At 49.7% G+C, this 14,973-nt stretch overlaps 1 protein-coding gene across 1 annotated transcript in view; it reads left to right on the forward strand.

Moving 5' to 3' along the window:
* The window catches only part of LOC134042028 (serine/threonine-protein kinase pim-1-like), a 28,582-nt gene extending 13,834 nt beyond the window's left edge, over window positions 1-14,748 (forward strand). Inside the window, exons 7-11 of the mRNA XM_062489102.1 lie at window positions 222-277; window positions 4,882-4,978; window positions 9,082-9,128; window positions 11,587-11,733; window positions 14,710-14,748. Of these exons, the coding sequence (XP_062345086.1) occupies window positions 222-277; window positions 4,882-4,978; window positions 9,082-9,128; window positions 11,587-11,733; window positions 14,710-14,748 (386 nt within the window). The remainder of the gene's footprint in view (window positions 1-221; window positions 278-4,881; window positions 4,979-9,081; window positions 9,129-11,586; window positions 11,734-14,709) is intronic.
* The last annotated feature ends 225 nt before the right edge of the window (window positions 14,749-14,973 follow it).

Here is a 14,973-nt window from a genome sequence, read left to right on the forward strand (position 1 = left end):
GTGGCACATAAGTGTCCTGCTGTTGCAGCTGGGGAGGAGGTTCATATCCTGGGCTGAGCTGGACGAGGCGGCACGTGTGCCTCTGCTGCTCTCTTCCAGAAGAGAGGATGGATGGGAAGCTGTGCGAACAGCTCTGAGCACTCTTAGTGTGCTGTGGGCACTGTGAAATCTGGCAGAGCATGGACAGGAGCTGACCAGCAGTTTCTGGTTTCTCTCTGCAGAGTGCCAGCACCTGATCAGGTGGTGCTTATCCATGGACCCTGCAGACAGGCCATCCTTGGATGACCTTTTAGAACATTCTTGGGTGCAGAAGCCCCACCTGGCCCAGGAGACAGCAGAGATCCATCCCTCTGCACAGTAGAATCCAGGATGCCCGCAAGCAGCAGCTGCTCGTGTCTCGTGGCTCTCAAAGAATTCCCCAGAGCATTTCCCAGTGGCCCTGGCATGGAGCAGAGAGCACAGCCAAGGAGGTGCTTCCTCAGGTCCCCGGCGATTTGTGGAGGGAGCGGCTCAGGGCTCCCCATCCTATTGGAGAAATTGTGGCACGGTGCAGTGAAGTTGCCACAGAGTGGAAAAGGGGAAACATCCCCCTGCAGCTCAATGGCCTCGTGATGTCCCCGCGAGCCAAGGCACATCTGGTGTGTTCTGGAGATCAGCGCAGAGCTGGAGAATGCCGTTGTTGCGCTGGCCACTGGCAGGGCAAAGCTGATGGGCTTTGGTTGCAGCCCCTTCCTAGAGGACACGCTCTGCACCCCGACGAAATCAAGATGAGTCCCCAGGCAGTGCAGGGGTGGGGGGATGCTCGTGCCTCCAGGCATGGCAGGGCTCAGCCTGGCCACGTGCCGGTGGTTCCCCTTGGGGTGGCAGTGGACAATATTAATCTTTCTGCCAACTGCTCAGCTGCTTTTTGGTGGGGCAGGGGATGGATGTTGTGGAAGGGGAGCCGGCTCCTGGCCTCGCTGACAGCTTCTTCCTGCCAGCATGGCACAGGCTGGGGTGGGGGCATCCGGCCTGACCAAAGCATGCATCCATGGGGATAGGGAGCAGCAGAGGGGGACGGGTTCTTTAGCCATGGCCCAGCTGCTCTGCTTTGCAGGCCCTTGAGGAAGGGGTGGGCATACAGGTGGGAAAGGTAGGGTTTTTCCCCACCACTGGAGAGATTTTAGTATCATAAAGAGCGGTCAGACCTTCCCCAGGCCCGTGAAACGGTGACAACCTTTGGTGCTTTTTCTTGTTTCCAGGTCTTGTTTTGAAATGACTTTCATGCAATTGTTCTTGTGTTTTTTCCAGAAAGATTGCAGCTTGTGTCCAGACCAGATGGAGAAGCACCGGCACCGTCCGTGGAGTGCATCCCGTGCCGGTGCTACCCGGGGAGGGTCCACAGTGTGGATGTCCCCTGCAAAAGGATAAGGACCTTGTGTGTGATCGGCTCCTCTCCTGGCAGCAGGTCTCCAGAGGTGGGTACCCGGTTCCACAGCTCGGGTGGCAGAAGGGCTTAGGGCAAACGGCAGCAGGCACACGAGAATGTCGCTCTTGCAGCTGCTGAGGAGGTTGTTGTGCCATGCTTGAGCAGAAGAGGTGGAGCGTGTCCTGCCACGCTGCTCTCCTCTAACAAGGAGGGAATGGGCTGGGAGGTTTGGGCTCTGAGCACAGCCAGCAGCCTGGCCTGAGCACAGGCTGTGGTGGGACAGGGGGGACAGGAGCCTGCTGCCACTGACCGTGGCTTTCTGGTTTCTGTCCCCAGGCTACCAGCAGCTCATGCCATGGAAACGGCACCGCTCGACCTGCCAGTCTGGGAGGGCTGGACGGCAGCGGGTGTTCATTTGCTGCCAAAAATAAATCATTCATGTTACTAACATCATCATCATCATCGGAGCATTTCTTTCATCCTTTTTTCAAGCTTTTGGCCTCCCTTCTTCCACCGAAATCTCTTTGCCTCTTTCCTCATCCACTTGGTGGAATTGGTGGGGGGGGTTTAAGTAACACAAAAAGTTCAGCAACAATTCCTGTTGCCAACCGCAGCAGTCTCTTCAAGAACCTGGAGCTGGTAGCCAGGCCCACATTTCACTTGGAAAGGGGAGTGGTTTGCAGGGACAAAGATGTCCCTCTGCTGCAAAAGCAGGGAGGAAATCAGAAGCAGCAAAATGCAATTTCAGCTCTACCCCCGCCCAAAGTTGTCTGTGTCTTTGCCCTCCACTCCAAAATAGGCAGGCAAGGCTGGACTTGAACAAGGTTCAAGTCTTTCATGGTCCCTTGGCATTAAAGGGATCAAGTAAAACTCTCGTGTGCAGTAATTGGAGTACAGCTACTGTAGGGATAAAGGAAATGTTGGGAGCTGGGACATCCTTCTTGTCTCCTTTGTCTCCCCAGGTGTTGTAGCCTGGATAGCTGTTAAGATGGTTGCAGGTAAAGGAGCAGCAAGGGCCTTTGTATGGGATCCACGGAGATGTTTATTTCAGCCACTGCGTGGATAGTCCAGGGTCAGAGGCAAAGACAAAGGGGAACGTCGGGGTGAGGGTCCAGGTTGAAGCAGATGGGTGTCCTGGGCAGGGGGAGCATCAGGGAGCACTTACCAGGGGACATGGGGGTGGCACAAAGGTGGGGTTAGGGCATGGGAGCCAACAGGGAAACAGGGTGGGAGTGACCAAAAGCCTGAGAGACAGGGAGAGGGCAGGGGGCTGGCCCAGGGAACAGAACAGGGCTACATTGGCATGACAGAACAGGGCTTGCTATGAGAGAAGCCTCTCGTGTCTCCCTAACTAGGGAATGCCTTTTAGGGTCTCCACAGTGGGGTGTTTTGGGTTCAGTTTGAGTTTGGGTGGAGACACTGCTTTAGTGTAGTGGTTTTGGATTGTTAATTTGAACGTTTTTAGTTGTGAGATAGGATTAGGAGGAAGATAAAACAGGCTTAGCTTTAAATGGTACAAAGACAAACTTTATTACCAGAAACTATAGGGGAAAAAAGAAGAAGAAAAATTAGAATAAAACTTCAGACTACTCTTCTTCTTTCCACACATTTGTTTTTTTACATTGACAACATACAAAGAACAACTCAGTTCGTTTACCTTTTCTAAAATAGTAATTTACTTGTTTCTTTCAGAGAGGAGATTCTTCAGCCTATAGAGATTTTTTCATAAGAAACCATTTGTAAGTGGTCTTGCTGTTCTAGTGTTTAGCCGTCAGGGAGGATAGAGATCTGGTTATTATGTAATATTTTTTTTCTCAACTAACATTTTAATTCATAACTAATACTGAGGACCATATCAACTTATGAGGCACACTTAAAGGATTATAATAGTTGAAACAAAAGCTTACTCCACTTTTAAAAATAGAGGGTGTTTTTCTTCTTCCCTAGGGAGAAGCAGGGGTTTTTTTACTATTTAAACCTAGGGCACTTACAGCAATTTTAACATTGGTTTATTTTAACACCAACGCTTCTTCTTACATCTAGAGTTAGAATCTTTAATCCACCCCATATTTTTTTATGTGTTATAGGGAAACAAGGGTTGCTTTTCTGTAGCATAAAAAAAAGGGAAGAATTTCAGTCTATGTCTTCCTTCCCTCAGCTGAGACTTGACTCTTCTCGTACTTTGAATTTGGTGTTTTTTGTGCTGTTTTTGTACATATTATCATTTTGGTTCTCTGTTTCTTTTTCCACAGGACAGAGAATAAAGTATTTGTAAAATCATATTTTGGGCAGTGAAAAAGTTAATATTTTGCCGGGGCAGGAGAGGGTTCTGTGATTGTTTTTAGGTGGGGTGGCCGGAGCTCTTTACCATAAGGAGCCTTCTAAGGCCGCGCCGGGGCCGGGCTGGGATTGTAGGGCCCGGCCAGAAAGCGGAGATGAGTTTTTTGGTTGTAAGGTTGTTTTTTGGCGTTTGCTGTACGTAATGTTAGTGGTGGGCTGGTGGTTTTCCTTTTCCTTTGCCCAGCAGCCGAGGTTGGGGCCCTTGCCAGATTGGGGCCCAGCTGTCTCTCCCCCAGGCCGTGTGGGCGGTGAGGCAGGCCTTTTTTCCACCTTTATCTCTTACTGTTCACTTCCTCTTGCTGGAAACGGGATTGTTGGAACACTTTAGAGGAGACGGCTTATCCATAGTGTTCTGTTTTAAATTGTCTAAAACCGTGTGAGACAGATGGCTTCACATAGGAACATCCCCAGGGCTGCTGAGGGGAAGGCACCACCTTATTTGTTGTGAAGAGAAGTAATCAAAATCCGCAACCAACAAGCTGCAAGGCAGAACGGAGCGGGAATTACAGAAATAAAGGCCTTGAAAAGCAGCTTAGGAAAGCGGCTACTTCCTAGACAGTGCCAAACCCTCCGACCGGGCCCAGGGCTGGCTGCCCTTGGGAAGGGAAGGGAAAGGGATGGAGCTGGGGTGGGGCCTCTGTGGCCATGGAAACGAGAGAACCACGGGCCAGCGCGTCACAAAGGGGCAGCCCCGCAAGGGGCTGTGAAGGTTGTGGTTGACACGGACACAGTGGCAGGAGACACGTCTGGCTCTGCCTGTCTGTGCCGACTGCTGGCGATTGGAGTCACCCCACCTTGTTCTAGGGCTGGGGACCGAGCTCCTATCGCCGTCTGCTCCGAGACAGTTCCCAAATTCAACCCCAGGTACTTCTGCGAGACAGAAGCACGGGTTCAAAGATGGATTTTACTGGAAAAGGAAAGACCACGGAAGGAAAAGGTGAGGATAGAAAGGAGCTGAAAGGCCCGAGTCAAATGGAGACAAATTCCACCAGATTTCAGGGAAAATTGGTCCATGGTGGTCAGTTCTGGCTCTGTGTCAGAGTTGGTGGCTGTGAGCTACAGGTGATCTTGCAAGGACAGCCCTGGCATCACAACATTTTCTCATTAGCTTACTCATTATGTTTTGTCATTAGCGTCCTCTTCTTTTCACAGTAGCCAAATCACTCAAACTTTCAGTCAGGACAGGGACTGTGGCCACAGCTGACCACAAACTGGACACGGTCATGAGACGCAAGTTCTGTTCCTTTGTTTGCCACCAATGTCAGGTCTCACAACAGATAAATTTCCTGTTCTTCCTCTGCTTGCTAATTGGGTGTAACACTGAGAATGATATTAAGGTGCTATGAAAACGCCAGCAAGTCCTGCCTGCTTGCTGAGAGCTCTTTGTAGTTTGCAGAAACAGCAGTCACAGCTGTGTGGGTCTTTATTGGGTGTTCACAGAAGCCACACTAGAGAAGGAGTTTTTTTCCCCTCTTCCCATTGGAGCCATCCAACTTTCTGTTCAGCCATGGTAACTCAATAGTGTTCAGAGGAATAGTTCACAGGCTAGGTCCTTGAAAAATGAAACCTAAGAAATTTTCTCCAAAGTTCAAGAATCCTGCAAATGCCCCACCCATTAGACGTGTTTATGATAAAGATGGGACTTCACCTAACGCAGTTCATCCCTTGTGAGGCTGGTTCAGCCTCCCACAGAGGTAAGGTGGGAGCTGGGCCGCTCTCTGGTGGGAGGAAGGGTCTTGTGCCAGCCTGGAGAGCCTGTGCACATTGCCAGGGAGCAGTTGTGCCCTGCAGGTGCCCCCTGCCATGAGCTGTGCTGCTGCCAGTGCCCCGTGGAGCTGTGGGGCTGCTGAGCTGTGGGGCAGGGAGAGGAGCAGGAGGCTGCATGTGCAGCTGAGCCATTGCTGGGAAGCACAGGGCTCTGGGCTCCCTGCTGTCCCAGAGCAGCCTAGAGGCCAGGAAGTTCCCCTGGGAGCTCTGTGGAAGTGGCTCAGGGTGTGATCCTGTGGCCTGCCTCAGGTGGCTGCTGTCAGGTGCATGTTTCCCTGTGCAGCTAGTTTCCAGGAAAGTTTCCAGGAAATGTCTTCTATGAAATATGGAGCTTCAGATGCTTTAGGTTTGCATTGCAGCCTCTGTTACAGTTTTATATCTCTACTTTCCAGGCCTGACTGGCTACCCTCTTGCCAAGAAGTTTTCCCTGGCAAATCCTTCTATGCTCCTTCCCTCCAAGCCATTGCCTCCCATCCAGAAGGACTCTCCTTCCACCAAGCCAAGCACGGTGTCCAGAGGAGAGCACGAGACTGGGAGAAACGGCACCAGCTGCGAGGATAAAATTAGAAATAACAGGGAGCTGAGTTCAGAAGGAAAAGAACAGATGGTAAGGAGACCGAGCTAAGTCCTGTGTGATAGATTTTCACTTTCTGCACTGTAAGCAGAGCTCAGAGAGCTTTTCCTGTGGTGTGAGCACATGGAACCAGCTGGGCCAAGGAAGAGCTCAGCTGGACACTGCACTTCTGGGAAGTGTCAGAGAACACGCTGCCTTTGCAATGGGTGTGTAGTGCAAACTTCACATCCTCAGCATGCATCAATGGCAGGAGAAGTCTTTGAATGGTTTCTGGGCTCTGTCATAATTCCTTGTCTGACTTATGCCTGAGAAAAGCCCAAGAATCAGGCCAAGCTGCTTATGTTGTCCAATCTGCCAAGCAAGCATGTTAGATTTTATAACCTACATGTATTTTTGAACCATGGCTGTGTCAGGGATATGTATTCCATCAGCTGTGTCTGCTTGCTAAGGAAAAAGGAGTTTGCTGGAACAGGCAGTGCTACAAAGTCAGTTCCAGGTGGTCTCAGCTTTTGAGTTGTACAGCCATGGCCTTGTACACAGCTGTCTCTGATGCTATTTCTAGATTTCGTCAGCTTCTGGGCAGCTGTGTGCTCTGGCATGGCTTTGTCCAGAGGGAAGGGATGGGAGGTGGCCATGGGGAGAGCAGCTCAAAGCCCAGGCACACAATTTCCTTTGCAGCAGGGCCAGCACCTGCAGTTGTTTTGGGTTTACCATGGGGTGCAGGAGGAGGCAAATGAGCAACAGCTTTGGCAAACAGAATGTCCAATCAAAGGCTGATGTACTTGATGCCAGCCTTGCTGAGGAAGGGCCCAATGTATTCCTGACAGGATCTAATCCTTCCACTGCAGTTCAAACAGGTCCTGATCTGGCCCTTTAGTTGTGCCAGAAATGATGGGATACTGAGGAAGGGCGTTCATCTGTCTCCACTGCCTCCACCTCCCTTCCAGGCCATGGCATGGGGGCCGTGGAGAAATTTGGGCAGGCAGAGACCTTCCAGAGAGCAGCAGGGCAGGGAGCTCTGCTGAACTTCCTAAATGCCAGTGAGCCTGAGATGATGGAGGTGTGGGAGCTGGAGAGCACGGAGCATCGTGAGAGCTCAGCAGCTTCTGGGCTGAAAGGCTGCTGGGCAACTGTAAGAGGGAAGGGCAGCAGCAGAAGAATTGAGGGGTTTGAGAAAAGCAGGTTCTGACATCCTGCAGAATGGCTTTGTGGGGACTTGGCTGGAGATCAGCACTGGCTGTGAGGTGCCTAAGGGACAGGGAGAGAACAGTGATCTGAACCTGTTCCCATACCATCCCAAAGGCCAGTACAGGCCGTGGCACCGCAGAACATCTTGATACCAAACATGTGGATTCCAGCTGGGATCATAGCCACACTTGCAGTGAACTGAGCCCAAGGAGAGAGTTGGCAAGTCTAGGGCATGAGCACGCCCTCACCACTTGCCTTTTCATTCCCCATGCTAGGCCAAGCTACTCCAGCAGTTTGACTGGTCTTTTCCTGCCAGGTCCCAGTTAAAGCATGGCTAAATGTCTTCAGCCATCAGTGAGGAAGGGCTGAATGCTTCATCTCAGCACTTTGTACCACTCTTTCCAGGCATCCTTGCTGTATCCCAGAGGTGGGGATATGAAGAAGGGGTCATTGGGACTGCCTTTGGTCCCCCCTATACCCAAGGCAGTCAGTCCCGGTGTTGGCAGTGCTGCAGGGTCTCTGCGCAGCTCTGTGCAGCTGGATGTCCAAGAGTCCCAGGAGATGAGGTAAGCCAAGGTGTCTGCTGCTCCACTCTGCTGTTCAGCTCCCTCTTGCCATCTTGTGAGGTTCCTTTGCACAGTCAGCTGTCTCCCATGTATTTAGGCAAACCTCTGTGTATTCACCATTTGGCCCATCTGTGATGATCCAGCTCCATGTCAAACCCCACACCATGTGTCCCAAGAGCAGAGGTGGTGGTGGTGGGGAAGAGGAGGCAGGGCTTAAAAGCACCTGAAGATGGGTCCTCTGCTGGGCTTGGTATTGATTCCCTCTGTAATGTTTGTGGTGTCATTTGGGAGCTGTATTGCATGGCTCTGGATCCTGCAGATCTTTGAATACTGTGATCCTTGACTGGCAACTTCAGCACCGGAAAACTCTGTTTGGCCAAATATTGGATGCTGGAGGGGTGTCTCTGTCTTTACGTGCTGCTTCTGTAAATGTCAGGCATAATTTCTCTGTGCCTGGGACGGCGCTGTGAAATGAGAACCCAGCTATATTTTCGGGGTATAGTTGTAAAATCCTATCAATGTTTAATATTTAGGTCTGGGATTAAAACAGAGAGGGCAAGGAGGTAGAGAAGAGCTATAGTACTGTACCTGATGGGAAGATATTGGCTTGAATATATATGAGAAAATGTAGCTGTCAATGTAGCTTATCTGAAGGACAGCAATAATGAAGGAGTCACAAAAATGTCATTCCAACTGGAAAGCTTTGGTAGTGCATTGAAAGTGCAATGTGAATACACTTGCCTAGCAGTTGAGTTGGTAAAAGGCTTTTCCTTCTTGAGAGAGCAAGGAGGTGGAATATCCTTCTCAGGATACTGCCGTGTTCGGACCACATGTAGCACGAGACTGGTACCAGTGAGAGCCACAAGCAGGCAAAGTCAAGCTTTGTCAGCAGAACCAAAGTAGCTGCCCTCCATGCAGACTCGTGTCTCAGCTTAGCAGCTCCTGCTGCTTGAGGGAGGCTGTAGGAGCCCCTTGGCTCCAAAAGGAAAGACAGCAGAACTGGGGAGTTATGGTGCAAGTTGAGGAATGACTGCTGAGTTTCAGCTGGAGCTTGGCCAGCTCTGCCTGGCTGCAGCAACTGAATGCTTAAGGACAATTAATGAGCTTTGCATCTTGTTGGCTTGATGTGTTGCATTTTCTCCTTCATCAGAGGCACCAAGCAAGGAAGGATTGCTACACATGTTCCTTCCCTTCTCTTTCTCCCTCCTCATATGTTCTTGTGTTTTCCATTTTTTAAGGCCACGATCAATCAGCAGCATCAGAGAGAAGAAGTCTGAACATGCAGGTAGGTACAGGGCATGTCTGTCTTAAAATTACTACTAGAGCCTTGAATTAGAGGTGATATTTTGAAAGCTTTGTTAAAAATCATTCTTTTAAAAATTTCTTTAAACTCATTTGAATTCCTTGATGGGCTCAGTGGACTATCCCAGAGCCCAGTCACTTGGAGTGTGCTGCAGTGGTGCAATGAAAATTCCTGCATTGTGAATCTTGAGTGGCAAGAGCTGGATTGGGACCTTGGGGCCCTGGAAGTGCAGTGCAGGAAAAGGAAACATTCCTGTCCATCCAGCACACACCTTTTATCTCCATGCAGTCTTTCTCATGTCAGAATTAGCAGAGAAGAAGAAGGCATTTAGCAGGAAATTAGAAATCCTCTCAATCCTTCCTCCTGCCCTTGAAGGTGAAAACATTTCCTTGGGGCAGATTCTGAGCTGAAACCTTTGACATCTGAAAGAGAGTCATGGACTATCAAAGCCATTGCCTGGTTTTGCTCTGGGAGAAAGAGGGGAAACCTTCTGTGAGAGAAAGTCCTTTTGAATTTTCCAGTTATGGAGATGGAAACTTCCAAAGGGATGCAGCCTATGCAGGGTCTGAGTCTGTCATCCTCTGACAGCACAAGCCCAGAGCCACCTGTGGAATGTTCACCATGACAAATCTCTTGCCTGACTCTCTCTGCCTGTGTCAGTGTTGCAGGCTGAGGCTGGGGGAGGAGATGCCTTCTGCCTTGTCCCTCTGTCCCTGCCTTGCCTGATCCCTGACAAGTACAATTGTGCCAGACAAACTGCGGTCTCTGGTGCATCTGTGCCAGCCAATGCGTTTGAGTTGAAAGCCTCCATCAAAGCCTGTTGTTGTTGTTCCTTTGCCATTTTGGGGCACGTCACGATAGGAGAGATGAAATTTGAAGACATAATTAGCTGATGAAGAAAGCAGATGAGATTTCCAGGTCCCTTTGCTCTGGGTTATTTCTGAGAAATCCTGGGTTTTGCCCCTTTGGAATGACTCCTTTGTGGGTGATATGCAGCTGGAATGCTTAATGCAGCTAGAGAGAAGTATTGCTCAGTAAGTAAGGTGACATTTTTGCTGGATTCATTTTGGACTAGAAATGTGCAATTTCATTAAATATTACCTGTTGTGCTTTCATAAATTGACCTGTACATTCTCTATGGATAAATAAAAGATTGGTTTAAGGATGTTCTTCTTTTTATGATCTGCCGTCTTCCATTCCCATTAAGGAAAGTTTGAATTGCTTTTAACTGCCATGATGAGAAATGTTTTGATGCAGGTCTTGTTTATACTGGATTTGGGTGTGTCTGCAGGAAAGAAAGCAGGGAATAAAACCCACGGGACAAGTATTTGAGCAGAAGTGGAACATTTGAAAGCTAATTTGTTCCCTAAAGATTTGGGCTCCTTGAATACTGAGGATATGTAATGGGGAGCGCAAAGCTTCCTTTACTTGTAACATGGGGTGCCATTGTTCTTGTACCATCACTTCCTTTGTTGTAAAGCAAAATAAAAGCAACCAAGAAAACCCAACCCAGAACCGAGTGGGACTTAGAGAAACAAAGGCCCTGAAAACTAGCATCTGAAAACAACTACTTCCTAGGTGTAATTGTCAAATACTTGTGATCACTGTGGTTTGCCAACTGTTTGGAAGGAAAGGGATCCCAAAGTACTTGATGGGCAATGAGTAATACATAAGGAAAGGAGTAGAAGCTCTCTCTCCTGGCTTGCCAGCTCCATACCATTCAGAGGAATTACAGTGATGCTAGTTTCATGGAAAAAACATCAACAACAACAAAAAACCACAAAGTGATTTTCTGATTAATTCAAAACTCCCGTGTGTTCCTCATCCATTAGACAGATTGATTGTAAAAGTGGGAGTTCACCTAACTCACTTGTTCCCCTGTGAGGCTGGCTCAGCCTCCCACAGAGGTAAGGTGGGAGCTGGGCCGCTCTCTGGTGGGAGGAAGGGTCTTGTGCCAGCCTGGAGAGCCTGTGCACATTGCCAGGGAGCAGTTGTGCCCTGCAGGTGCCCCCTGCCATGAGCTGTGCTGCTGCCAGTGCCCCGTGGAGCTGTAGGGCTGCTGAGCTGTGGGGCAGGGAGAGGAGCAGGAGGCTGCATGTGCAGCTGAGCCATTGCTGGGAAGCACAGGGCTCTGGGCTCCCTGCTGTCCCAGGGCAGCCCAGAGGCCAGGGAGTTCCCCTGGGAGCTTTGTGGAAGTGGCTCAGGGTGTGATCCTGTGGCCTGCCTCAGGTGGCTGCTGTCAGGTGCATGTTTCCCTGTGCAGCAAGTTTCCAGGAAAGTTTCCAGGAAATGTGTCCCATGAAACATGGAGCTTCTGATGTTTTAAGTTTGCATTGCAGCCTCTTGTTACATTTTGTGTGTCCGCTTTGCAGGCCTGACAGGCTACCCTCTTGCCAAGAGGTTTTCCCTGGCAAATCCCTCTATGCTCCTTCCCTCCAAGCCATTGCCTCCCATCCAGAAGGACTCTCCTTCCACCAAGCCAAGCACGGTGTCCAGAGGAGAGCACGAGACTGGGAAAAACGACACTGGCTGTGAGGATGAAGTTAGAAATAACAGGGAGCTGAGTTCAGAGGGAAAAGAACAGATGGTAAGGAGACCAAGCTAAGTCCTGTGTGATAGATTTTCAGTTTCTGCACTGTAAGCAGAGCTCAGAGAGCTTTTCCTGTGGTGTGAGCACATGGAACCAGCTGAGCCAAGACGAGCTCAGCTGGACACTGCATTTCTGGGAAGTGTCAGAGAACACGCTGCCTTTGCAATGGGTGTGTAGTGCAAACTTCACATCCTCAGCATGCATCAAAGGCAGGAGCGGTCTTTGAATGGTTTCTGGGCTCTGTCATAATTCCTTGTCTGACTTATGCCTGAGAAAAGCCCAAGAATCAGGCCAAGCTGCTTATGTTGTCCAATCTGGCCAAGCAAGCATGTTAGATTTTATAACCTAGAGGTATTTTTGAACCATGTCTGTGTCTGGGATATGTTTTCTTTCAGCTGTGTCTGATTGCTAAGGAAAAAGGAGTTTGCTGGAACAGGCAGTGCTACAAAGTCAGTTCCAGGTGGTCTCAGCTTTTGAGTTGTACAGCCATGGCCTTGTACACAGCTGTCTCTGATGCTATTTCTAGATTTCGTCAGCTTCTGGGCAGCTGTGTGCTCTGGCATGGCTTTGTCCAGAGGGAAGGAATGGGAGGTGGCCATGGGGAGAGGAGCTCCAAGCCCAGGTACACGATTGCCTTTGCAGCAGGGCCAGCACCTGCAGTTGTTTTGGGTTTGCCATGGGGTGCAGGAGGAGGCAGATGAGCAACAGCTCTGGCAAACAGAATGTCCAATCAAAGGCTGATGTACTTGATTCCAGCCTTGCTGAGGAAAGGCCCAATGTATTCCTGACAGGATCTAATCCTTCCACTGCAGTGGAAATAGGTCCTGATTTGGCCCTTTAGTTGTGCCAGAAATGATGGGATACTGAGGAAGGGCGTTCATCTGTCTCCACTGCCTCCACCTCCCTTCCTGGCCATGGCATGGGGGCCCTGGAGAAAGTTGGGCAGGCAGAGACCTTCCAGAGAGCAGCAGGGCAGGGAGCTCTGCTGAACTTCCTAAATGCCAGTGAGCCTGAGATGATGGAGGTGTGGGAGCTGGAGAGCACGGAGCATCGTGAGAGCTCAGCAGCTTCTGGGCTGAAAGGCTGCTGGGCAACTGTAAGAGGGAAGGGCAGCAGCAGAAGAATTGAGGGGCTTGAGAAAAGCAGGTTTTGATATCCTGCAGAATGGCTTTGTGGAGACTTGGCTGGAGATCAGCACTGGCTGTGAGGTACCTAAGAGGCAGGGAGAGAACAGTGATCTGAACCTGTTCCCATACCATCCCAAAGGCCAGTGGAGGCCGTGGCACCGCAGAACATCTTGATACCAAACATGTGGATTCCAGCTGGGATCATAGCCACACTTGCAGTGAACTGAGCCCAAGGAGAGAGTTGGCAAGTCTAGGGCATGAGCACGCCCTCACCACTTGCCTTTTCATTCCCCATGCTAGGCTAAGCTACTCCAGCAGTTTGACTGGTCTTTCCCTGCCAGGTCCCAGTTAAAAGCATGGCTAAATGTCTTCAGCCATCAGTGAGGAAGGGCTGAATGCTTCATCTCAGCACTTTGTACCACTCTTTCCAGGCATCCTTGCTGTATCCCAGAGGTGGGGATATGAAGAAGGGGTCATTGGGGCTGCCTTTGGTCCCCCCTATACCCAAGGCAGTCAGTCCCCGTGTTGGCAGTGCTGCAGGGTCTCTGCACAGCTCTGTGCAGCTGGATGTCCAAGAGTCCCAGGAGATGAGGTAAGCCAAGGTGTCTGCTGCTCCACTCTGCAATTCAGCTCCCTCTTGCCATCTTGTGAGGTTCCTTTGCACAGTCAGCTGTCTCCCATGTATTTAGGCAAACCTCTGTGTATTCACCATTTGGCCCATTTGTGATGATCCAGCTCCATGTCAAACCCCACACCATGTGTCCCAAGAGCAGAGGTGGTGGTGGTGGGGAAGAGGAGGCAGGGCTTAAAAGCACCTGAAGATGGGTCCTCTGCTGGGCTTGGTATTGATTCCCTCTGTAATGTTTGTGGTGTCATTTGGGAGCTGTATTGCACAGCTCTGGATCCTGCAGATCTTTGAATACTGTGATCCTTGACTGGCAACTTCAGCACTGGAAAACTCTGTTTGGCCAAATATTGGATGCTGGAGGGGTGTCTCTGTCTTTACGTGCTGCTTCTGTATATGTCAGGCATAATTTCTCTGTGCCTGGGACGACACTGTGAAATGAGAACCCAGCTATATTTTCGGGGTATAGATGTAAAATCCTATCAATGTTTAATATTTAGGTCTGGGTTTAAAACAGAGAGGGCAAGGAGGTACAGAAGAGTTATAGTACTGTACCTGATGGGAAGATATTGGCTTGAATATATATGAGAAAATGTAGCTGTCAATGTAGCTTATCTGAAGGACAGCAATAATGAAGGAGTCACAAAAATGTCATTCCAACTGGAAAGCTTTGGTAGTGCATTGAAAGTGCAATGTGAATACACTTGCCTAGCAGTTGAGTTGGTAAAAGGCTTTTCCTTCTTGAGAGAGCAAGGAGGTGGAATATCCTTCTCAGGATACTGCCGTGTTCGGACCACATGTAGCATGAGACTGGTACCAGTGAAAGCCACAAGCAGGCAAAGCCAAGCTTTGTCAGCAGAACCAAAGTAGCTGCCCTCCATGCAGACTCGTGTCTCAGCTTGGCAGCTCTTGCTGCTTGAGGGAGGCTGTAGGAGCCCCTTGGCTCCAAAAGAAAAGACAGCACAATTGGGGAGTTATGATGTATGCTGAGGAAAGACTGTTATATTTCAGCTGGAGCCTGGCCAGCTCTGGCCAGTGACTGCAGCAACTGAATGCTTAAGGACAATTAATGAGCTTTGCATCTTGTTGGCTTGATGTGTTGCATTTTCTCCTTCATCAGGGTGACCAAGCTTGAAAGGTTTGCCTGCTGTCATGCTACAACTCTTCCTTCCTTTTTCTTTCTCCCTCCTGATATGTTCTTGTGTTTTCCATTTTCTCCAGGCCAAGATCAAGCCGCAGCATCAAAGAGACGAAGTCTGAACATGCAGGGAGGTACAGGGCATGTTTCTCCTAAAATGACTATTGGAATCTGGACTTGGACATGACATTTTGCACGGTTTATTAAAATCCATTCCTTTAAGAATTTCTTTAAATTTGTTTCACTCCTTGATGGGCTCAGTGGACTCTCCTGGAGTGCAGTCACTGGGAGTGTGCTGTGGTGGTGCAGTGAGAATTCCTCCATTGTGAAGTCTTGAGTGGGAGGAG

The sequence above is a fragment of the Cinclus cinclus genome, chromosome 3, assembly GCF_963662255.1.
Source record: "Cinclus cinclus chromosome 3, bCinCin1.1, whole genome shotgun sequence".
NCBI classification, from domain to species: domain Eukaryota; kingdom Metazoa; phylum Chordata; class Aves; order Passeriformes; family Cinclidae; genus Cinclus; species Cinclus cinclus.